The 24,770-nt window shown below is 41.2% G+C and overlaps 1 protein-coding gene across 4 annotated transcripts in view; it reads left to right on the top strand.

The window, feature by feature from the left end:
* Positions 1 to 24,770, top strand: part of LOC144052543 (aldehyde dehydrogenase, dimeric NADP-preferring-like) — a 39,777-nt gene that overhangs the window by 12,195 nt on the left and 2,812 nt on the right. For 2 of the 4 annotated variants that reach the window (XM_077566705.1, XM_077566704.1), the window contains 8 exons: positions 6,546 to 6,704; positions 6,794 to 7,025; positions 7,518 to 7,603; positions 17,019 to 17,227; positions 18,715 to 18,832; positions 18,924 to 19,065; positions 19,135 to 19,301; positions 19,471 to 19,570. In XM_077566705.1, the coding sequence (XP_077422831.1) occupies positions 6,549 to 6,704; positions 6,794 to 7,025; positions 7,518 to 7,603; positions 17,019 to 17,227; positions 18,715 to 18,832; positions 18,924 to 19,065; positions 19,135 to 19,301; positions 19,471 to 19,570 (1,210 nt within the window). In that variant the 5' untranslated portion in view covers positions 6,546 to 6,548. Of the gene's footprint in view, positions 1 to 6,533; positions 6,705 to 6,793; positions 7,026 to 7,517; positions 7,604 to 17,018; positions 17,228 to 18,714; positions 18,833 to 18,923; positions 19,066 to 19,134; positions 19,302 to 19,470; positions 19,571 to 24,770 lie in introns of those variants that run through there. The other 2 variants (XM_077566703.1, XM_077566706.1) reach the window with 2 other exon arrangements.

Raw genomic sequence — 24,770 nt, 5'->3', positions numbered from 1 at the left:
GTGCAGAGGACGTGAGATCGAGTCCGGGCTTCGGCCTTCCTGGGTGGAGTTTGCATGTTCTCCCCGTGCTTGCGTGGGTTTTCACCGGGTACTCCGGTTTCCTCCCACATTCCAAAAACATGCATGGCAGGTTAATTGAACACTCCAAATTGTCCCTAGGTGTGAATGTGAGTGTGGTTGTTCGTCTCTGTGTGCCCTGCGATTGGCTGGCAACCAGTTCAGGGTGTACCCCGCCTACTGCCCGAAGCCAGCTGGGATAGGCTCCAGCACCCCCGCGACCCTTGTGAGGAAAAGCGGCCAAGAAAATGGATGGATGGATGGATGGATTACCTATTAATTGCGGCCTCAGTCTGTCTGCTGTGTGGACGTAATGCGTAATGCATTTGGTGCCCCATCGACCTCCTTTTGATGTACTTTTTTTGAAGAGTAGATAGACTAACCTTTGCTTCTTTTTTTTTATTCCAGTCGAATTTTGTAACGGCTGAGTCCAACTACGGGAACCAGTTAGACGTAGGTTTGAATGCAGTCATTGAGAAAAAATAATTTATTTTGGGTAAAACTTTCATTTTGATGGTGGTTATTTGTCCTATTAGAGAAATGGGAAGATTATTCCAGCGCTCCAAGTCACTATAAATGCTATCCAGAAGTGAAGTGAAGTTTAAATGAATTAAATCTGTTAATTTAGGTGAGATTTTTATGCCTAAGTATTTAAAATTTCCTATAGAAAATGTGTAGTGTGGGTCCAAGCTTGCAAGGTTCCATGAATTTTCTGTAATAGATAGTAGTGTTGACTTTGTCCAGTTAATAGAATAATCTGATAAATGTGAGAATTTAGTTATTAAGTTGAATACTTCACCTAACAAGATAGCAGGTTTTTCTAAATAAAGTAAAATATCGGCATATAGATTAACTCTTTGACTGCCAAAAACGTTTAATAACGTTTAGTAAAATCCAAATGAGGGCTGCCAAAAACATTAAAAGACGTTAACTATGTTTTTTTGTTTTTGTTTTTGGAAACGGGTGGAGGAAAGCCTTGGCCAGCTGTGCTGAAAGTATCAAGCAGATCGAGTTAGTATAATGACTATTTTTGGGCACTAGATGGCAGCGATGACTCTCTTTGGACAAGATCGGGTAGGCGTCAGTAGAAGACGTGAGGCGTAGCTAGAGTGTTGAGGGGAGAATGGCTGAGGAAGCGAAAATGGCGACCGGTTGCAAGCAGCTCACGCTTGAGCATTTTTTTCAAAGACGAAAAGCATCGACCAATGCTGAAGAGCACATTGATGACGACGATGATGATGATGGTGACTCCGAGGTTGACGCCGAAGTTGGAAGCGTTGACGCGGCGGCTATGATCACGTCGTAAAGCCTCACCGGCTAGCGATGCTAACGCCGGAAAACGCGGTGCACAAACGAGCACTTCTGCACAGGCGGACGTTCAATCGGACAATGAAGAGTACCCCGAGTCCAATGCATATTCATCAGAGGAGTGGGTACAGTCTGATCACGGAGAAGACACTGGTTCTGGACTACGATGCCACCATGAATGGAGTGGATAAGATGGATCAGAACATCTCTTACCACCCGGTATAGGAACTGAAGGACATGAGGAAGCCAGGTCACTGTATCATGATCCTGAGAGTAGACTTGATGGCAACATGGCCAAACACACACTGCAGTATATACCTGCTACTCCCCGGAAAAAAAGGCCGGCAAAAAAGTGTAGGGTCTGCACGCGAATGGGCAATCGCAGTGAAACTAATCTGTTCTGCAAATCCTGCTGCGTCCCCTTGCACGCAGGGGAGTGTTACAGAAAAAGAAAAACTGTAGTTGAAACATCCACACAATTGTTAATAGTGCCACAGTTGCACACATTTGTAAATAGTTTGCCAAATTGTTTTGTCAAATTGTTACACTGTTGAATGTAAATAAACGTATTTTGCTATCAAAAAACACTTTTTCATTGTTGGTGGTAGTGTTTTACAGGAGTAAAGCACTGTTTATGTGTTTGTGGCATCATTCATGGTAAAAAAAAAAGTGTCAAATTCACTAGAGTGCATGAAATAATATCGTTTCACAAAAAGCTTGATTTCTCCGTATTTTGGTCCAAAACAGAGCATTTGGGTGAAACTAACCATTTTCTATTGTTGATTACTGAAAAACGGAATCAGGTAGAAACAAACTTTTTTTTCTGATGAAAGATGAGAGTTCAATCTTTCATTTGATAGTATGTGTGTTTCCATTGTCCAAACACAAAATTTTCTGTGGACCTTGAAAGATCAGTCAAAATGCTTAAATCAGCTGGCACCCACAAGTATCCCTTTTTTGAAAACATTTGGCAGTCAAAGAGTTAATTTTGTGTTCTGTTACCCCGGAGTGAATAATAATAATAATAAAGGGGACAATGGGCATCCCTGGTTAAAGAGCCTCCTATTATTATTAGTAGAGTGACGACCTTTAACAAAGCCTGTTTGGTCGCTTTGAATGATTGTCGAGATTACAAGAGATCAATTCTTGAAAAAGACCGGTGCACCGCGGAAAAGACGGTAAATTCCTTTTTAGTCGGGTTTTCAAGTCTCCAGCTGTCGACGAGGCCAAAATCATCTATATATTCCCCTATTACTTAAGTAGATTGTAATCGCCTTATGAATGTTGTATTAGAACGATCTATTAATGGGTTTAAGTAAAAAGTAATAGTAAAGTAATAGTAAAGTTTGCTGCTAAATCAAACAGCTGAGAGAAAAAATTCATGGAAAAAGGCTGGATCTTTATTATTAGGGGCATATAAATTACCAAATGTATATATTTTATTAAATATAGTCACCTGGATAATAATGTATCGGCCCTCTGGGTTTGTTACTGTATTATTCAGAGTAAAGAATAAATTCTTATGTATGAGTATACAGACTCCTCTTTGTCTACTGTTATAAGGGGCAGAGTACACTTGACTAAAATTCTTGTCAACAAGTAATTTTTCTTCAGATTTTTGTAGGTGGGTATCACATAACAAACAATATAAACTCAGTCCTGTGTATATATCTGTATAGGCTACTTGTTAATATTGGCATGTTATAGAATGGAATCAAAGTGGTTAGGTGGTTTATGTGATTTGTGTGAAATGAGAGGCGATGTGTAAGTGAATATAACAGTGAAAAAACGAGGAGGGAGGTAGATGTGAAGGAAATTGGTGGGGGATTAAACATGTAACAATACACCAGTAAATGGTATCTTAAGCAAGATTTTTTAGTTTTAATAGATTTTAGATATAGTTATGTATTAATGTTATATTTGTAATATAGCCTATACATAATAAGTATTCATATTTTAGGTTTTATAACCACATATATATGTATACATCTAATAATCAAACAAAATTCTGTTCCACAAATGCCAATTAGAACAGCCAGGGAGTGGAGTTGGGGTTCCGGAATAGTTGGCCATCGATGTTTAGCTTATCAACAACCATCGTAGTCCGTTTACCCTCCTGCCTATTTTGTCTCATTATGGGAAACACCCAACTCATTAATCTCTTTCGGGAATTGGTCATTCATACCGAAAGAGGTCCCTTTAAGCTCCCGTCCTTTACTTTAAATAATTATTTTTGTTTAAAATACTCAAACTTAGCGATAATAGGACGGGGTTTGTTGCCCCTACGGGCTCCAAGCCGATGTACACGTTGAAAAGAGATATTATTTACCGTCTCCTGAAGAATTTTTAACGATGTCATAATTTTTTATCTCGGCCTCTGGATTGTCAGAGGTGTTCTCGGATATGCCCCAGAATATTAAATTATCCCGCATGCTACGGGATTGGACATTAAGAACCGTTTCTTTTAGCGTTTTATTCTCCTTTTTTATCTCCAACTCAGCTGAAACAGCCCCAAGTGAAGAGCGTTACTCTGCATTATCTCGTTGGAAGTTACTTACCTGTTGGCCAACGAATTCCAAGAATTTATTTTCAATCACACTTTCAATTGGCACACCATCAATATTTATTTGTAATCCAGGATCCATTTTTCAATTACCAAAAAGCATCACTTTAGTTTTGCTTATATTTAAGCATAATTTATTTATGTACGTCCATTTTTTCAATGAGCATAGTTTGTGGTTTATTGTAGTTATTTTATACTATAAAAAAACATTGGTATCACAAGCAAAAAGAATACATTTTAGTACTTGGGATAGATTAAAGATATCATTAATATACAAATTGTTACGTGCCGTGAGGTAAAAAAAAAAAAAAAGCCAGGACCCAGGATGCAGAGAGACAGGAGAGCACAGTTTATTTGTCGTCAAAAAGTATCAACAGAAAATCACCTCACTCAGGGGCAAAACACTAGAACACAAAGTAGCAACAGAAAACACCTTACTCAGGGAAAAAATAACTACTTAAGTAAGGAGGGAGAGACTGATCTATACAGGTTGTCAAGGCAAAGAGACCGAGGTGGGGAAGGATGTGCAACAGGTTAGGGTAATAAAGGATAGGGATGAAAGTGTGTTGACAGATGCCAGTAGTGTGATGGGAAGATGGAAATAGTACTTTGAAAAGTTGATGAATGAGGAAATGTGAGAGAATGAAGAGTAGAAGAGGTGACTGTTGTGGACCAGGAAGTAGCAAAGATTAGTAAGGATGAAGTGAGAAGGGCATTGAAGAGGATGAAGTGTGGAAAGGCATTTGTGGAGGTATGGAAGTGTCTAGGATAGGTAGCAGTAGAATTTCTGACTGGATTGTTCAACAGGATATTAGATAGTGAGAAGATGCCTGAGGAATGGAGAAGTGTGCTGGTGCCCATTTTTAAAAACAAGGGAGCTGAGCAGAGTTGTGACAACTACAGAGGAATAAAGCTAATGAGCCACACAATGAAGCTATGGGAAAGAGTAGTTGAAACTAGACTGAAGGCAGAGGTAAACATTTGTGAGCAGCAGTATGGTTTCATGTAAAAAAAAGAAAAAAAAAGAGTACCACAGATGTAGTATTTGGATGTTGATAGAAAAGTACAGAGAAGATCAGAAGGAGCTGCATTTTGTCTTTGTAGATCTGGAGAAAGCTTACGACAGGGTGCCCAGAGAGGAACTGTGGTTTTGTATGAGGAAATCTGGAGTAGCGGAGAAGTATGTTCAAGTGGTGCAGGACATGTATGAGGACTGTAAGACAATAGTGAGGTGTGCAGTAGGTGTGACGGAGGAGTTCAAAGTGGATTGACTATATCAGGGATCACCTCTGAGCCCCTTCTTGTTTGCTATGGTAATGGACAGGATGACAGATGAGGTTAGACAGGAATCTCCATGGACTATGATGTTTGCAGATGACATTGTGATCTGTAGTGAGAGCAGGAAACAGGTGGAGGATAAGGTAGAGGCATGGAGGTTTGCCCTGGAAAGGAGGGGAATGAAGGTTATCCGTAGCAAGACAGACTATCTGTGTGTGAATGGGAGGGACCCAAGTGGAAGAGTGAGGTTACAGGGAGAAGAGACCAAGAAGGTGGAGGATTTTAAGTATTTAGGGTCAACAGTCCAGAGCAATGGAGAATGTGGAAAAGAAGTGTTGAAGCGTGTGCAGGCAGGCTGGAAAGGGTGGATGTGTGATAGAAGAGTTTCAGTTAAAATGAAGGGAAAGGTTTATAAACTGTGGTGAGACCAGTGATGTTGTTTGATCTGGAGACAGTGCCACTGAGGAAAATACAGGAGGCAGAGCTGGAGGTGGCAGAGATGAAGATGCTGAGGTTCTCTTTGGGAGTGACCAGGATGGATAGAATCAGGAATGAGTACATCAGAGGGACAGCATATATTAGAGGCTTTGGAGATAAAGTCAGAAAGGCCAGACTGAGATGGTTTGGACATGTCCAGAGGAGAGATAGTCAGTATATTGGCAGAAGGATGCTGAGTTTCCAAATGCCGGGCAGAAGGTCTAGAGGAAGACCAAAAAGGAGGTTTATGGATGTAGTTAAAGAGGACATGAAACTAGTTGGCGTGAGAGCAGAGGATGCAGAGGACAGGGTTAGATGGAGGCAACTGATTCGCCGTGGCGACCCCTGAAGGGAAAAGTCGAAAGGAAAAGAAGAAGAAGATGTAAGTTGATATTTAACGCTGAATTGTGCGAATACTGTAAGTAATGTGGAATCAGACCATATATTCCCAGGAAGGTGTGATTTTTTTTTATGCAAGTTGAAATTTGAAAGGTGTAAATCGGAAGTATTATGCGGGAGATGTTTCTCGGCAAAAAAAGTGAGGAAAATAAAATGCTTCCAGCTTTCCCACGATAAAGGTTAGAAACAACATATGTAAAAATGCTGTTCAGCATTCCCACAATAATTAATTGAATTGATTTACACCACACATTATTAAAAACTTTTTCTTAAAGGAATGAAATAGTTCAAACAAAAACAACAATATTTAATGTCATATATATGGCTTCACTCATCATCCAATGATTCAATTATAAATGGCTGAATCAATCATCAGCTTCTTCTAAGGCTTCCAGATGTATTATTTTCTTGATGTCCACAACATAATTTCATTCTGTATTCTTCACTGGCTATGTTAACTAAGGTTATGGAGAGGCAGGTTGTTCAGCGTACCCGGGAGGCCTTTGTGAGTGGAAGATCTCGTCCTCTTGAGTTCCGGCTGCAGCAGCTTCAGGCCCTGCAAAGGATGATAACCGAAAGGGAGGTTGAAATTACCACAGCTCTCAAACAGGATATCAGCAGGGTGAGTGTAGTTGCAAGACACACTGTCTATCTCTGTCCATGTTTTTCTGGTTCTGTAATGCTGTATGCATTGTGTTGAATGTCCTACAGAGCCGGTATGATTCCTCGCTTTTGGAGTTGATTGGGATAGATAATGAGATTAACCTGGCTCTGAAAAAACTGAGAGAGTGGGCAGCCCCTCGGCTGGTGGAGAAAAATCTCTTCACAATGTCAGATGAGGCTTACATCCAGCCAGAACCCCTGGGAGTGGTGCTCATAATTGGAGCCTGGAATTACCCGTGGGCCGTAACGTTGATGCCTCTTGTAGGTGCTATTGCTGCAGGTACACAGTTGTCACATGCACAATGCACACTGGGAAGTACTGATTTCACCCAACACAAAAATGTAATCAAAATATTTCTACGCTCGCATACTGTGTATGTTATGTACTTGTTCCTTTGTTTTTTGTACTTATTGTGTTATGTAATCGTGTTATGTAATAACATTTGGAAATAAAATAATAATAATAATGATAACAACATGACTATAGGTAATTTAACCAATTGTTTGATTTCCAAAGTATGTTAAACTGGTAGCCTTTTGCTCTAATCAGTAGCCAAGCAGTAGCTCTCAGCTTCGTAAAGGTTGCTTTATACTAACCAAACATGCTAAAACAGAGAGGTGTCCATGAATGAAATGCAAGCAATTGTGAAGCAGAGAGGACATTTAGCTGTGTTTATCTTTCCAGCTATCCAATCACATACTTCCATTTATCTGCTCTTCATCCTCTTGCAATAGCATCCTATTAACTACCTACTATGTCATTACCCTGCAGGCAATGGAGCTGTGGTAAAACCATCAGAGATTAGTGCGTTCTCATCTCTTCTCCTCGAAACACTGCTGCCTCTCTATCTGGATAAGGTCTGAACACTACCTGATATATTTATTTTTCCCATGAATGTAAACAGAGGAGACAAACATGATTATAGCATGTTCTCCATTTAATACATACAGTGCAGGTAATAATAATAATACTAAAACGTTGTACTTATAGGTGCCTTTCTGGACACCTTACAACGTCAATACCAGAAACAATAACAAGGAAACAATGCAAGCAATGCAACAAATAAATATGAATGATAAGAAGTCAAACGGCTGTGGCTTGATCCACTTCTGTTTAGAATGTTACCAAAGGGGGGCCTCAAGGCTCAGTCCTGGCACCTATTCTATTTTCAATTAATATTAACAGTCTGTGTCAAATGCATTTTATCACTATTATGCAGATGACACCATTATTTATAGCTGTACATCCTCACTTACTCAGGCGTTTGAGTTTTTACAAGCTGCTTGTAGTGTCTCATCTGAGTCTGAGGAGTTTGAAATTGGTTTTAAACACAGAAAATACTAAACTCATGGTCTTCTCTAACACAAGCGAGTTACAAGTGAATATCCCAACCCTTGTAACTCAACAAAGAAGTCCAATAGAGCTTGTTTGTAGATATAAGTACAGTGGTCCCTTACTTTCACTTTCCCTCACACCATTCACTTATTGCGGAGTCAATCTATCGCGGATTTTTATTTGGGTCCATTTAAGCTGCTATTTTTGGCCTTTTTTGTAATATTTCAGTAAATATCAGCCCTTTATTTCATTCAACCCAATCTATTACATTTTTATATCCCCAAATATTGAATATTTGGTAAATTAAGAAACGTGTACATGACCATTTTTTTAAAGTTACGTTTTTCTTTTAATTCTTTGAGAGAGCTCAGTATTGTTCATTCGGTAATCTTACCGATTCAACATGTCATCATCATTGTGCTCTCCCTCTCTTTTTTTGTGCGTGAGTGTGGCGTGTGCGTGTTTGTGTGTATGTGTGTGAGTTTGTGCTCATTATTTCACCTGAAACCTATTAAAAATCCTATACCCTTCACCTAAACTGAATACTTCAGAATCCAGCTAGAGTCGTGAAGTTGTCAGGAAACCCAAGGAGGGATCAAAGAAAAGAGAAATCCAGCGCCGACCAGACACCACCTACTACACACAGGGTTACAAACCAGAATCTTTCACCAACCCCAGAAGCATATAAATTCCGACAAATTAGAGAGACCTCAAGAGACCAAAGGAGAGACTGAGGAAAGGAAGGAAGGATAGTGAGATCCACAGACATCAGCTTCCACCGATTCAACGACCAGAAGAAGAAGCAGATTGTGTTTGAATTTCAATAGATGCTGGTGTGGTGGATCTGGCATGCATGAAAAACCTCCACCAAAGAGGGGAGCCATTGTACCTGGCAAGCACAGCCCGCCCAGGTCCCCCCAGGCCTCGGCAGCGCCCAGGCATAACCCTCGGGCCCCGCGGGGGCCATCGGCCACAGAGCAAACCCAGGAGCGCCCCCAACACAGCCCGCGCCCCCAGCCCAGCGCAGCAGAACGGGGCACGGCAGGCCCACCAGGTACCCCACCAGCCCACAGCCCTGTTTCCCCCACCCACACCCGCCACAACTCCAGCCCCCGCCACCCCCAAACCCCCATACCACCGACCACCCCCCAACAAGCCGGCAACCCCGGACCCCACCCTCGCCATCCCCCAAACCCCAACCCATAAAACCCGGGGACCCACTGTACCCAGGAATCGGTGCCGTAGAGGGAGGCACCCGCGCCCACCCCACCTCCAACCGCGTGATGGGACGGAAGGGGGGAAGGAACCACCGAGAGACAGGAGGCGCCCCCGAACCCAGGCCCGGCGGGGAAGGTCCCAGTCGTCATGCCGGCGTGCCTTGTGAAAACTAACCCTGACTGGCGAACTCTACCCCTACACTGTGAATGTGACCCCACCCAGATACATATATATATATGGATATATATATATACAAGTGTGTGCGTGTGGTGCATTAACATTGGGAGCAGGTGAGATGGAGCAGAGGGAAATTCCATCCCCCTGCTCTGATCCACCTGCTTCCCAGAGATGTGTTGGTGAGTGTATGTGGTGCATTAAAAAAAAATAGGGGGCATGGTGGCAAGGCGGGGGAACAGATGGGGAACCACAGCACTGCTTAATACTGCGGTCTACCCGAACCGATGGCTCCCCATCCCGACTCACCCACCCCTCTTTGTTGTGGAGTGCATTAAAGTTGGAGGGGAGTTGCAGGGCGAAGACGATGTCTTTACCCTACCCCACCCCCCAAGGAGTGTGTTATGTGCCCTATATGTCTATTACCAAGTGTATTGTGAAAAACTAGTGCAGTGAGTTAAGAGGAGTGACCAGTGGGGCCTCTCCCAACCCGGCGGGGGCAGGAGGCGCACCCTTTATTTTTAATTTATAACACAGTAGTTAGTCTTTATAATTTCATTTCTTATTAACCTATATGAAATATTTCCATCTTGCCTCAGTCCCATGGCATTTAGGAGTTTCTGATTATTATTATTTTTTTAAAACTATTTCACTGGTTTGCACATCCGCTTCCCAGTGCAGAGGACGTGAGATCAAGTCCGAGCTTTGGAATTCCTGGGTGGAGTTTGCATGTTCTCCCCGTCCTTGCATGGGTTTTCTCCAGATACTCCGGTTTCCTCCCACATTCCAAAGACATGCATGGCAGGTTAATTGAACACTCCAAATTGTACATAGGTGTGATTGTGATAGTGGATGGTTGTTTGTCTCTGTGTGCCCTGCGATTGGCTGGCAGCCGGCTCAGGGTGTACCCCGCCTACTGCCCAAAGTCGACTGGGATAGGGGCTCCAGCGCCCCCCGCGTCCCTTGTGAGGACAAGCGGTTAAAAAAATGGATGGATGGAAAACTGTTTCAGGAGGATAAAACGCTAAAATAAACGGTTTTGGATGTCCAATCCTGTAGCATGCGGGAGAATTTAATGTTCTGAGGCATATCCGATAACACCTCTGACAATCTAGAGGCCAAAATAAATAAAATTTATTATTATGACATTGTTAAAAATTTCTCAGGAGATGGTAAATGTCTCTTTTTACCGTGTACATCGACTTGGAGCCCGTAGGGGCAACAAACCCCGTCCTATTATCGCTAAATTTTAGTATTTTAAACAGAAAGAATTAATTAAAAGTAAAGGACGGGAGCCTAAAGGGACCTCTTTCGGGATGAATGACCAATTCCCGAGAGAGATTTATGAGCGGTGAAAGGTACTGTTTCCCATAATGAGACAAAATAGGCAGGAGGGTAAACGGACTACGATGGTCGTTGATAAGCTATACATCGATGGCCAACTATTCCGGAACCCCAACTCCAACTCCCTCCCCGTTTTTTCACTTTTATATTCACTTACACGTCGCCTCTCATTTCACACAAATCACATAAACCACCTAACCACTTAGATTCCATTCTATAACATGCCATTATTAACAAGTAGCCTATACATATATATACACAGGACTGAGTTTATATTGTTTGTATGCATAAATTTGTTCTGGTTTCCTGGAATATGTGTGGGGCTCACTAACAGGCAGAAAGAATAAACATTTTAGACCATCTCTTAAAATTAAAAGCAGATATTTGTCTCCTACAAGAAACCCACCAACAAAAATTCAAAGAAAATTACTTGTTGACAAGAATTTTAGTCAAGTGTATTCTGCCCCTTATAACAGAGACAAAGAGGAGTTTATATACTTATACATAGGAATGTATTCTTTACTCTAAATAATACAGTAACAGACCCAGAGGGCCGATACATTATAATCCAGGTGACTATATTTAATAAAATATATACATTTGGTAATTTATATGCCCCTAATAATAATGATCCGACCTTTTTCCATGAATTTTTCTCTCAGCTGTTTGATTTAGCAGCAAACTTTACTATTACTATTGGAGACTTTAACTTTAAATCCATTAATAAATTGTTCTAATAATACAACATGTATAAGGTGATTACAATCTACTAAAGTAATAGGGGAATATATGGATGATTTTGGCCTCATCGACAGCTGGAGACTTGAAAACCCGACTAATAAGGAATTTACCTTCTTTTCCGCGGTGCACCAGTCTTTTTCAAGAATTGAATTTTTTCTTACAAATAATTATATTGCTAATAAAATAGGTACAAAATACATCCTATTATTATTAGGGACCATGCACCAGTCTCCCTTATCCTACAAGTTGATTTTACCTTTAGACCACCCCGACATGGCGTTTTAACATCTCACTGCTAAACGACGCAGAGATTGACAAAATTATAAGAAGAGAGTGGGCAGACTTTTGGGAAATAAATGACTTTGACAAGTGGTAAAATTATATCATATTCATCTTATAAAAACAAACAGTGTCAAAAATTATAAAAGACTTGGAAGATAAAATAAAATTAAACAACTGATGGATGAATATGCAATCAACCCAAATACTCAAATATGGACTGACTTACAAAATACAAAAAATACAGTTAAACGATATGTTATTCAAAAAGACAGAGTTTATAATACAACAAATAAGATACAACAACTTTGAACATAATAACTAATCAGGTAAATTTCTTGCAAACCAACTTCAACGCAATCGGGACAAATCTCTTATAACGGTTATTAAAGGGACAACTGGTGAATGCACACAATCACCAGAAGAAATTAATCACATTTTTTATAACTATTATCACAACCTATACTCAGAAACTAACAAGCCTAATCCTGATCATATTGAGGCATTCCTCAGTAGCTCAATTATACCTCAGTTATCTACTGAATATAAAGATATGTTAGATGCGCCACTCACTATAAACAAGCTGTACAGTGCTCTAGATAGTATGCCTAATGGCAGAGCACCTGGCCTGGATGGTTATCCGGCTATATTTTTTTAAGCACTTTTGGTTAATGCTTGCTCCATTTTTCTTAAGAGTAGTAACAGAAATTTAAACTAATGGTTACATACGTCCACACATGAACACAGCAGCAATTCAACTTTTATTAAAGCCAGAAAAAGACCCCACCATTCCATCAAATTACCGTCTGATTTCAATAATTAACACTGATATTAAAATTATCACTAAGGCCTTCGCTTCTAGACTAGAAACAGTAATCTCGACAATCATTCAAAGCGACCAAACAGGCTTTGTTAAAGGTCGTCACTCTACTAATAATAATAGGAGGCTCTTTAACCTTATTAGCATGTCACAGCGGCATGATAAGAAGGCAATTATTATATCGTTGGATGCAGAAAAAGCCTTTGACAAAATTAACTGGTCCTTCCTCTTTGCTGTTTTAAATAAATTTGGCTTTGGGAAGTCATTTATTCACTGGGTGTCAGTATTATATGATTCTCCTAAAGCTACAGTTACTACTAACGTGATTACATCTCAGAGTTGACAGGGATGCCCATTGTCCCCTTTATTATTTGCGATATTTATTGAGCCGTTTGCATTAGCTAGGAAAGAAGGATTTAAGGAATTCACTCCGGGGTAACAGAACAAAAAATTTATCTATATAACGATGATATTTTACTTTATTTTGAAAATCCTGCTATCTTGTCAGGGGAAGTATTTATTAACTTAATAACTAAATTCTCACATGTATCAGATTATTCTATTAACTGGACAAAATCAACACTACTACCTATTACAGAAAATTCATGGAACCCTGCAAGCTAGGACCCACACAATAAATTAACTGATTTAATTCATTTAAACTTTACTCCCCTGCTGGATAGCATTTATAGTGACTTGGGGCACTGAAATAATCTTCCCATTCCTCTAATAGGATGAATAGCCACCATTGAAATGAAAGTTTTACGTTCTACGTCTAACTGGTTCCAGTCGTTGGACTCGGCCGTTACACAATTCTACTGGAATAAAAAAATAAGCAAAAATTAGTCTATCTACTCTTCAAAAAAGTAAATCCAAAGGTCTAGAGGCACCAAATTTTGTGCACTACTATATAGCTAACTATTTACAAAATATCATTCTATGGGCACAACCCAACAGAGATACTAACTGCTAGAACTAGAACAGAAGGATTGTAACAAACGTAGACTTTTAGATTTACTCTTTATTACATAATCGATTAAGCGACACAATTGTTTAAAAAACCTAATGATTTCTGCCATCCTGACCGCCTGGTGGAAGGCACTAGAAATGACAAAAGTCAAATTGGAGCCCTGTGGGCTTTCTCCCATATGGCATAACCCCGACTTTCAACTTAACAACCAATCGTTTTATTTAGGTGTGTGGGAGCTGAAAGGTATTACACATTTCCACCATCTTTTCTCAGATAATATGTTCATATCATATACAAACTTGCTCCAAAAATACCAAATAAATAACGGAATTTTAGGTTTAGGGGTAGAGTTCACCAGTTGGCGAGCTGGCGAACTCAGTCACAGGGTTAGCTTTCACTATGTACGCTGGCGTGACGACCGGGGCATTTCCCCACCGGGACTGGGTTTCGGGGGTGCCGTGCCGCCCATCTCCCGGTGCTCCCATCTCCCCTTCTTCCCACAGTGTTCCACCCCACCACGCGGCTGGAGGTGGGATTGGCACGGGTGCACTCGCCGCTCCGCTGTCTGGCCCCTCTCCGGCACCGGTGACTGGATACGGGGGGGTCCCTGGGGTTTGGGGGTCTGGTGGGGGTGAGGTCGGGGGGTGGTGGCTTGGTAGGGGGGCGGGTTGGGGGTCTGTTGTGTGTTGGCTGGATTGTGGTGGGCGGCTGGGAGGTCATGGGGGGAGCAGGGGCTGTGGGCCAGTAGGGTGCCTGGTGGGCCTGCTGTGCCCCGTTCTGCTGCGTTGGGCTTGGGGCGCGGGCCGTGTTGGGGTGGGGGGCGCTCCAGGCTTCTGGGTTTTCTCTCCGGCCGGTAGCCCCTGCGGGCCCGGCGGTTGTGCCTTGGCGCTACTGCGGCCTAGGGGGCCCTGGGGGGTTGTGCTTGCTCTTTTTCTTTTTATAATATGAAGATTTCTTATTTTAGTTTAATTTGGTTACAAAATTTTGTAATTTACAATATTTTTTCCACCGTGTCATGTCATTCGTCTTAATTACTTCTATTTTAACTGTATCCCTTTGCTTCATCTACTCCTTCAGTTCATGGAGCTGAGACATTTCGCACAGCCCGTTTCCTCATAGGGGGATGTTTAGCCATCACCTTAATTATCAAATTGTTAAAGACCACTACAGCCTTACATGGATCTTGTTCTTGTGTTACCTCTGACCAATCTATGCTTCTATTTTCTGCTATGAAATTATCCTTTTTAAAATTTTTAAAACTCCTCCTACAAATAAAGCGCTGTCCTCGATTAGGTACCTTTGTTTTCCTTGTTACTGCAATCAAATTGTGGTCACTACAACCAACTGGAACAGAAACTGTCTTAGAACATAACTCCTCTACATTAGTAAATATTAAATCAATAAGTGTTGCAGTGTATGTACCATCTTACCTTAAATTTACTCTTGTAAATTCATTAACAAGTTGTGACAAATTACAAGTATTAACAAATAGCTTATTACTCAATGCACAACTTTCAGTTTTCCAATCAATATTTAGATCTCCTAAAAAAATAAAGCTCAATAGCGGTGTCACATACTCTGTCAAGCGTTTCACATTTTTGGTCAAGGTACATTGTAGTAGCATTTGGTGGTCTATAACAACATCCAAAAATAACAAGCTTCACATGGGGTAACTGTAGTTGTAACCAGAGAACTTCAACTCCTGTAATTTGAAGATCTGTTCTTACTTTAACTGGGATATAATTTTGGATATAACAAGCAACACCTCCACCATGTAAATTCCTTTCTAGTCTATAAATATCGTAGCCATCTATTTTTAAAACAGAGTTATTGATGGTTGAATCAAGGTGCGGTTCTGATATTGCAAATACTTGTAAATTATAAACTTGTAGTATATCTTGTATACCATTTACTTTATTTCTTAAACTACACACATTCATATGAGCTATTTTCAAACACTCCTTTTGGAGCAAAATATTTTAACCATCAATGTCGTGTTCTTTTATTAACACTCTTCTACATTGATCCTCAACAACCTACAAAAAAAAAAAAACACATCTACACATTAATCTACACTCAAACTTTTCAACATTGTAATGAAACAAAATATGAGCTATGCCGGCTCCTGATGAATTCATCCTTTCTAATTAAGTTTATGGGCCTAATTCTGGTATCTTAAATAAACAAACAAAAACTGTCTTTCCTAAAATAATAAAGTTGCTGATTTTACCATAAAATCAATCATATTAGTCTCTTCATAATCCGTCCAACTGTCCTTTCCCAGACTCAGTCACAGTTGTATAATACATCTTAGCCTCACTACATTCTGTGAATTTTTTAGTCACACCTTTAAAAGTTAGAATCGGTGTGGCTGGGTGAATAATGCCGGGCTTTACGTCAACACTTTTCAGTTTCGCTCTGATGTCCCAAAAGGTGGCTAATTTCTTGGCCATCTCCGTAGTCAAGTTCGGAAAGATCCTCAGCTTCATCCCACGGAGATAGAGTGCTCGCTCCTTTTTCGCCAGTTTTATGATCTCCTCCTCCGTTGTGAGCTTTCGAAGACGCACAATCATCGCTCCTCCGTTTCCTTTTCCTCTTTATCCAATTTGATGTGCTACTTCCACTTCTGGTTCTGACATCAACTTGTCCACAAATAATTCCTTGAACAGAGAGTCCATGTAGTTAGTCGGATTACCATTTTCAATGCCCTCTGGAACGCCAAAAACACGCAGATTATATTTGCGCTTTGCATTTCGAGTCGCTCAGCCCTTTCCCTCATTTCCACATTGGACTTGCGCAGCGACTCGCACGTCGATTCCAACTTTGTGATACGACTATCCATTGTCATCTGTAATGGCATTGAGTTTTTAAACCACCGCGTTGATCTCCTTTCTGATAATAGAGCGTATCAAGTTTGACAGCTCCCTTGTGTTGTCCGCCATGCCGCTATCGTCCTCCGGTTGAAGCACTCCCACGTCATTGATTTCATCTTGTTTTGAATGCACTCTTGGCTTTTTGGGAGGCATGAAACGACCAATAGTATTTTATGTACTATCAACCAACTTTTTGGTTCACTACAATCACATAAGCTTCACAATTTTTTAAAATGCCAGATCTTGGCGTTCTCATCGCGTGCTCAGTTGCAGCGCATGCGCAACGTCCTTCCTAACTGGTGATCGGTACTGTCCTCCATCGTGGACAGGCAGGTGAAGGAGAAAGTGAGATCTCGAGTGGAAGAGAATCTGAGAATGCAGCAGGGTATGGCAATATGGAGAAGAATGAAATATATGGTGGAGTGGGATTTGGTATAGCTTTGTACATCAGAATAATTACTTTTTAATTAGTAATAAAATACAGGATACTTAAGGTTTTTCATGTCTTTTATTTGCAGGATCTCTACCCGGTGGTGATGGGTGGAGTGCCAGAGACACAGGAATTGTTGAAGCAGAGGTTTGATCACATCTTCTACACTGGAAGTAGTGTGGTAGGCAAATTGGTGATGGAGGCTGCAGCGCGATATATCACCCCTGTGACTTTGGAGTTGGGAGGGAAGAGTCCTTGCTACATTGACAAGAATTGTGACATCAGAGTTGCCTGCCGGTAAATTCCGCGTAAATGATAGCAGTTATGCAAAACCAATGCCAATGTAATTAATGTGTTTGGTTGTTGAAGACAGCGCAAATATGGAAGAGGGATTGACATGTATTTTTTTAAACCTGTCTTTTAAAAATAGAATTGAATAGAAATGTGAGGGTTTTTTTGTGACTTTTTTTTGGTAGGGGCAGTTATAATCATTCCACACTCTTGTAATTTTGATATATGATTACCATATATCTAATGAAGTGAAATGACAGAGCAATTTTTGTTATTCCGGGTTGAAATAGATGATTGTACGTGGATGTTAAGCGAACCCTACTAAACCACACATCAATGCAGGGTTAGGGTGACCCTAACCTGTTAAGTTCGGAAAGAATGCTCTGCATACTTATGAACGGCTTCAAACTGCTTATGGATTAACATGCATAGGCAGAGTATCTTTGTTTTGTTGGCACTAAAAGTTTAAGGACAACAGAAAGTCTGTTAGACACAGTGAGAGAAGTGGGATGCGGAGTGAAGTCAGAACATCGGACCTGGTGGGAACAATTTGTATTTTAAATTTCATTTCAAAATTCCACTTCTTTTTATTTTACATCCTGTCCGTCGTCCGGGGGGATTCATGAAAATGTCAGTTTTTCATTGCGGACAAATGGGAGGCAGAGTACACATGTTAATAACCACTAATATGATCTTTCACTGGTAATGAGCTCTTCTTTTGTTTTTATAGCGCACAATATGATTGGCTAATTGTGAGTCAAAGAGTAGCCTTTTTGAAGTTAATTGGGTTAAATTTACTTTTTACTTTCCTTCTCAAGCAAGCTGGTGCATGGAAGAGGAGAGGGAAGAAAGGACGTGAGGGGAAGGGGGGTGTATGGAAGGAAAAATATTTGTGTGCCAAAAATATTTAACCACGCACAAAAATTGCATCCCCTGCCGTGAGATATTATAACTTTTACCACAGAAAAGTGGAGTTTCTTCAAAAAGTTTCCTTGTAAACAGATATTTAAACTTCAAACATCTGGAACAAAACAGAAAAACAGTAACATTCAGTCATCTGAGTTTTCTCTATATTTATCTAAGATTTCCTGCTGAGTGCGTGGTCATTGAATGCACCTAGAGTGCACTGCACCACGAGTGCTTGCTTTTCTTTTGCTTCTCCGCGATAATTATTTTTTTCATGTTTCAAAACAAAGCCCATGTGTGTTTTCATGTATTTATTGAAAAACATGTGTTGTGCCCGCAGAAGGGGATACCATTTTTTTACAGGGGTAAGTGGCTGCCCGTGTTGTTGCACTCCAGGTGTCAAAAGACAGGACGCTGTGTGTGACGTAGGCCATCCCCAAAGCTGATGTGCCCCACGCACGTGCCCGTCCGCGCTAAATTGTCTATTTGCAATCATGTCGCCTAAACCTTAAGTAGCTGTGTAGCAAAATAATTAAAAATGTACTGAATCTACTCAGTTAATGTGATTATGTTTTTCTTTTCTTTAGTCGTATAACGTGGGGAAAATTTGTCAACTGTGGACAGACGTGTATTGCTCCAGACTACATACTGTGTGAACCTTGTGTGCAAGGCCGTGTGGTGGAATGCATCCGACAAACTCTTTTGGTAATGTACAATGTGAAAAGAGGTCTGACCTCTCTATTATAAGAGTGAATTCAATTTCAGTTCGTTCATGTACAACTTTAATTTGTCACAGGAATTTTATGGCCCTGACCCCAAATCATCACCAGACTATGGTCGTATTATTAACGAAACTCACTTCAACAGAGTTGTGGGTCTGATGGAGGGGTATGCACCAGTACTAGGTGGCCAGTGTGATGCCTCACAGCGCTATATTGGTAGGTGCGCTTTTAAAACACACCTTTGTATGTCTCTAGTTTTTGTTAACTGAATGATTGCTCCAACAGCCCCGACCATACTGAAGGATGTGCCCCCTCATGCCAAGCTGATGCAGGAAGAAATATTTGGTCCTCTGCTTCCCATAGTGACTGTAAGTGGCTTGGATGAAGCCATTGATTTCATCAATGAGAGAGACAAACCTCTGGCCCTCTACATATTCTCCTCTGACAAACAGGTGAGAAAGCTGGGTGAAGCATACTGTAGGGCATCACAACACGCCGACCTACCAAATGCGGGAAAATTTTTATATATGAATGTAGTAGTTTTTAACAGTACACTCTTATCTTTTCTTCTTTCTTTCATTTCATCTTTTAATGTTTGATGATCTCTTCTTTTTATTTAAGATAGCAGAAAAGATGATAAAGGAGACTACAAGTGGAGGAGTGACCGTCAATGATGTTATGATGCACTACACACTCATTTCACTCCCATTTGGTGGTGTAGGTAAGTTCGTATTATCAAGTGTTCATAATCTGAAGTCGCTACAATAGTTAATTATGGAGTTCTTTCCTTTAGTAAGAGAATTAATAATCCCCTCAAAAACACAAATGATTCAAATGGCTTGCAATTTCTAGACAACAAATTTATTTAGTAATCACACACATACAGTATCAGTCACAGCCTAACCTATCAATCAAACGGAAATGAAATGCGAATAAAAGATGAAAAGAAAACATGCAACCTAACGAACTAAGATTAAAAGATATTGTAAAAGGTGAATGGGGAAAAAAATGGAAGCGTTTGACCTGTCAACCCTTTTTATGTTGGGATCAAAACGTTGCACCAGTGGTGTTGTCTGATTGCAATAGAAGCGCATTTACAGGTCGGTTCAGGTGCACGGGAGGGAAGAGAGCCTCAGCAATGCATCTGTCGTCTGTTTGGAGAAAGGTGAGCGCACGCGGCTGGAATGTCGCGGCAGGTCCTCAGATTGAACAATGAGCGCACGTCTGGAATTCCGAGGCAGGTCCTCGGGTGGTTGCCTGGTTCCGTGCCCAAGTTTGTAAGGCACATCGTGGAAGAAGCTGGGTGCAGGGTACCCGCGGGGTCAAAACAATCTTAAAAAGTCTCAAATTCATAAACTAAAATTTGAGGCCTTAAATGTCTTTAAAAAAAACACCCATATTTTCATCCCAGGTCTAAAATTTTATTTACCAAAGTCTTAAAATTTACATCCACTCTGTCCATTCTGGAAAATGGCTCACCTATCAAGGCCAGTCAGGAGGGCGTCTCGGACGCCAGACGAGGGGAGCCCGGCGATGCCGGTCAGGAGGGCGTCCCGGATTTCACACTGGAGCAGAAGACGGCCGCAGGGCGTGCGCCGCCGGACGAGGAGCAGATGACGGCCGCAGGGCTTGCGCCGCCGGACGGGGAGCAGAGGACGGACGCAGGACGTGCGCCGCTGGACGAGGAGCAGACGACTGCCGCAGGGCTTGCGCCACCAGACGAGGAGCAGAGGACGGCCGCAGGGCTTGCGCCGCCGGACGAGGAGCAGATGGCGGCAGCGGGACGTGCGCCGCCTGTCCACGATCATGGGCTTGATACATGGCAGAGGCGAAGAGACTTGGCACGACAGCGGCCGAGGCAAAGAGGCCCGGGGCGGCAGCGACAGGCAAGGATGCCCAGGGCGGCAGCGGCACTCCACGTCAACGTGATCGGCCTGGCTGAGTTCTGTGTCTCTCTCTGGACAGCAGGTCTGCCACGACCAGGGTTTTCCCTGGTGCATACACAGCCTCTTGGTTGAACCTTATCAACCGCATTAAAAGTTTCTGGATTCGGCTGCATTGGAGGAGGGATACATGGAAAAACAGGCTGGATAGGGGCTCTTGTGGACTAAACTTGGGCACCTATTCCCTACACACTCTACCACTTGGTCCAGCCCGGAACATATTAGCAGTGTCTGATCGCCTAGGGACTCTTTTGACCTGACACTGCACCCTGGACAGAAGAAGAGCATGCAAGTAAAACATGCAAAACACACCACACTCTCACCAACACCCAATACGCAAATCATTCACTGCACGCACACAATGCCCCAAAAAATAGCCAGTTTAAAACATACAGTAGCACAAATATTGCACGTTACTCAATAACATCTACTCCACAGGCTGGCCGCCCTTTACGGATGCCACCACGACCAGGCCTGTGCGCAACCAGTTTAATAAATATTTTTAAAACCTCAACTATTTGCAATATCTCTTTCTTGGTCAAATTAGCATTCTTCAGGGGACTTCCGGTGACGTCATGAGGCAAGTAGCAGCATAAACACTGAGCTCCGCCGGATGAGATCATAAAAAGCAGTGACAACAATCTTCTCCGACCATATTCGACTAAGATATGATGAATTTGTTTACGAGACATAGAGGATCTAGCAAACAAAGGGCTTCAAAAGAAAAAGACGATAAACAGCGGAGACCGCTGAGTCCAGCTAGCATTAGCTCGACTGCTTCTAACAAGGCTAACATCGAAAGCCAGCCGGAACAAGTGAGGCCGCTAATGGAGGAGATAAGGAAACTCCGGAAAGAGAACCAAGAAGGCCACAGCCAAAATAAAATGTCCCTGGAAAGGCTGGAACAAGTAATGGCGGATGTGAAACAACAAATAGGAGAACACGAAGAGAGGATTCACACCTTGGAGGAAAGGATGAGCATGATTGAGGACGCAACAAACCGCCAACAGAGGGCTCTCCGGTACATACTTCACTGCGACATTGAACTCTCAGCTGCATGTGACGACCTCCAAAATAGAATGAGACGAAATAATATCAGGATCTTTCAGATACCTGAGGGAAATGAGGGGTTCGTGAAAGATCTACTATACAAAGTGCTGAAATTACCACCCGAGTTGGAGGTCCAGATTGAGAGGGCACACCACTCACTGCAACCTAAACCTAAAGATCCAGCCGCACCTCCCAGGTCGATCATAGTGAGATTTTTGGATGCAAGGGTTAAAGATTTTGTTATAAGGCAAGCATGGAGCCAGGGACAAACTTTCTTTCAAGACAAGAGAATCTTTTTTGATCAAGATTACTCTCTGGAGCTTCAAAAGAGACGTGCAAAGGTTCGTGACGTTATCAAGGAACTCAAGAAGAAAGATTTACAAGCAAACTGCTTGTATCCAGCAAGGCTGAAACTCAAGTTAAGCACAGGAGAGAAGATCTTTGACACATTGTCAAGTGCTACAGCGACGTTGAAGGACCTGGGCATCGCGAGATGCGGGGCGGAGAGCGGGACAGGTCGAGGAGGAGTTGATGGAAGGGTGGTGGAGCAACACAAAGAAGAAGAAGAATTGGGCGATGTCATCAGCAGACCTCAAGGCATTTCGACAAGGGGAAGATTAAACTACTTCTGAGTCCCAAGGTAGACTGAAACTTGTTTAAAAGTAAAGGTCGGAACAGATTTGTGATACAATATGTCATTATTATGATTTTTTTTTATTTATTATTAAGTGATGTTATGTCATTGTTGTCACTGAAAATTAATGTAGCTTTGGTTAAGTCCGGATGGATATTGGTTGTGAATGCAGCTTTTGATTTTATTTTCCTTGCTATGAGTGGTTTACATTCATTTAGACCTTTTTTACATTTAAGTGTAATATTGGTGCTTCTTGCACATGTTGTACATATTCCCACAGAGAGGATTGGTCACACTTTTATGCCCCACCGAGGGTGGGGACCGAACACAGTTTGGATGGTGTCTGAGGTGTGTTCGGTTGGTAGGTTGGAAGTTCAACTTATGTTTGTTCAAGTTTTTTGCTTTATTTTTAGATTCCCCTTGACACATTTTGTTGATTATAGATTTTTCAAATGCGTACCAAGTTGTGGCAAAATATTGCCTTTCAAATATATGTTCCTCTACATTCAGACACAGATTTTGACACAATTTGGAAATGATGACACACCTTAACTTTGTTAATTATAATATAAAAGGAATAAACAGCCTAATAAAAAGGAAGAAGATCTTAAGCCAGTTGAAATCAATGCAATGTGCTGTGGCTTTGATACAAGAAAAACATTTGTCCAAACCAGAACACATAAATTTAAAAAGGGAATGGGTGGACCAAGTTTACAGTGCATCATATGGAAGGAAGAAGAAAAGAGGAGTGGCTATCCTTTTTAACAAATCTGTATGTTATAATAATGAAAAAAACATTTCAAGATACAGAGGGCCGGATTGCAGGACAGAAAATAACTATCCTTAATATATATGCACCAAATGAAGTTTGCCCACAATTTATCAAAAAAATTGGAGCTTTTCTGGCAGAGGAGAGAGATGGCATCATCGTTATTGGGGGAGATTTCAATTGTACATTAAATAATAAATTTACCCACAATCTAGAATGTAAAAAACTTTATTTAATAATATGAGAGAGTTGGGTTTGGTGGATATCTGGCGGCATTTCCACCCAAGAGAGAACAATTTCACATTCATGTCACAGGTACATGGAAGCTATTCAAGAATAGACAATTTTCTAATTTCAAAACCCCACATATACAGGGTGAAAAGCAATACAATAGGATCAATAACAATTTCAGATCATAGCCCAGTTACTACGGAAATTAACTTGAGAGCCGATAGCACTTTTAAACATTGGGGACTTATGTTTCTCTACTAACAGATGTTCATATAAAACAAGAAATTCAATCAGCCCTGGCTGAATATATTGCCCTAAATGACAATGATACTGTTTCTCCTTCAGTGTTATGAATATGCAGGAAAGGCTATGATGAGGGGGAAGATTATATCTCTGGGATCCCGACTCAAGAAGCAGAGGCTAGCTAAACAACTTGAATTGGCGAATGAAATTGAACAATTGGAGAAGGAACATAAAATAAATAACAAAGAGGAGATACTCAAAAAGCTGAAAGAGGCTAGGTTGAAGTTAGATGAGATTTTGACATATAAAGCAGAAGGGGCCCTGAGGTTCTTGAATAGAAAATATTACGAAATGGGAAATAAGGCAAGTAGATTGCTGGCCTTCCAACTTCGTAAGGCACAATCCAACCGGATAGTTCCTAAAATTAGACACCCAGAAACTTATCAGATTGAGTCACACCCTAAAGAAATATCACAAGCTTTTGCAGAAAATTATGAACAATTGTATAAAGGTGTGGCTCAAGAATCTTAGAAAGATGACATAAATAGATTTTTAAAACCCCTGAAAATGACTAGATTGACAGAGGAGAAAGCAACAGAATTAGTAGAACCAATTAGAGAAGGGGAGATCAAGGATGCAATAGCAACATTTCAGCAATTTCATACAATATTAGAAATGGGTTTTGGAGAAGAATTTGCCAAGTGAATTGATGCACAATATAAAGACCCCAAATCGAAAGTAAAGGTTAATGGTCAATGCTCAGACTTTTTCAATGTAGAAAGAGGTGTGAGATAGGGGGATTCGTTATCACCGATCCTTTTTGCAATCAGCATTGAACCCCTGGCATAGGCAATACGCCAAAAAGATGAGATACAGGGGATAACCAATAAGGGGGGAACAGTCCATAAGGTAGCACTTTTTGCAGATAATATTTAAATTTTCATTAAGAATCCACTGACTTCTGTACCGGCACTTATGCAGTGCTTGGATGAATACGGAGTAATTTCGGGATATAAAATTCATCAAAAATAAATCTGAAGCGATGATGCTT

The sequence above is a fragment of the Vanacampus margaritifer genome, chromosome 5 (assembly GCF_051991255.1).
Source record: "Vanacampus margaritifer isolate UIUO_Vmar chromosome 5, RoL_Vmar_1.0, whole genome shotgun sequence".
Classification (NCBI taxonomy): Eukaryota; Metazoa; Chordata; class Actinopteri; order Syngnathiformes; family Syngnathidae; genus Vanacampus; species Vanacampus margaritifer.
This window is presented reverse-complemented; position numbering and strand designations above follow the sequence as displayed.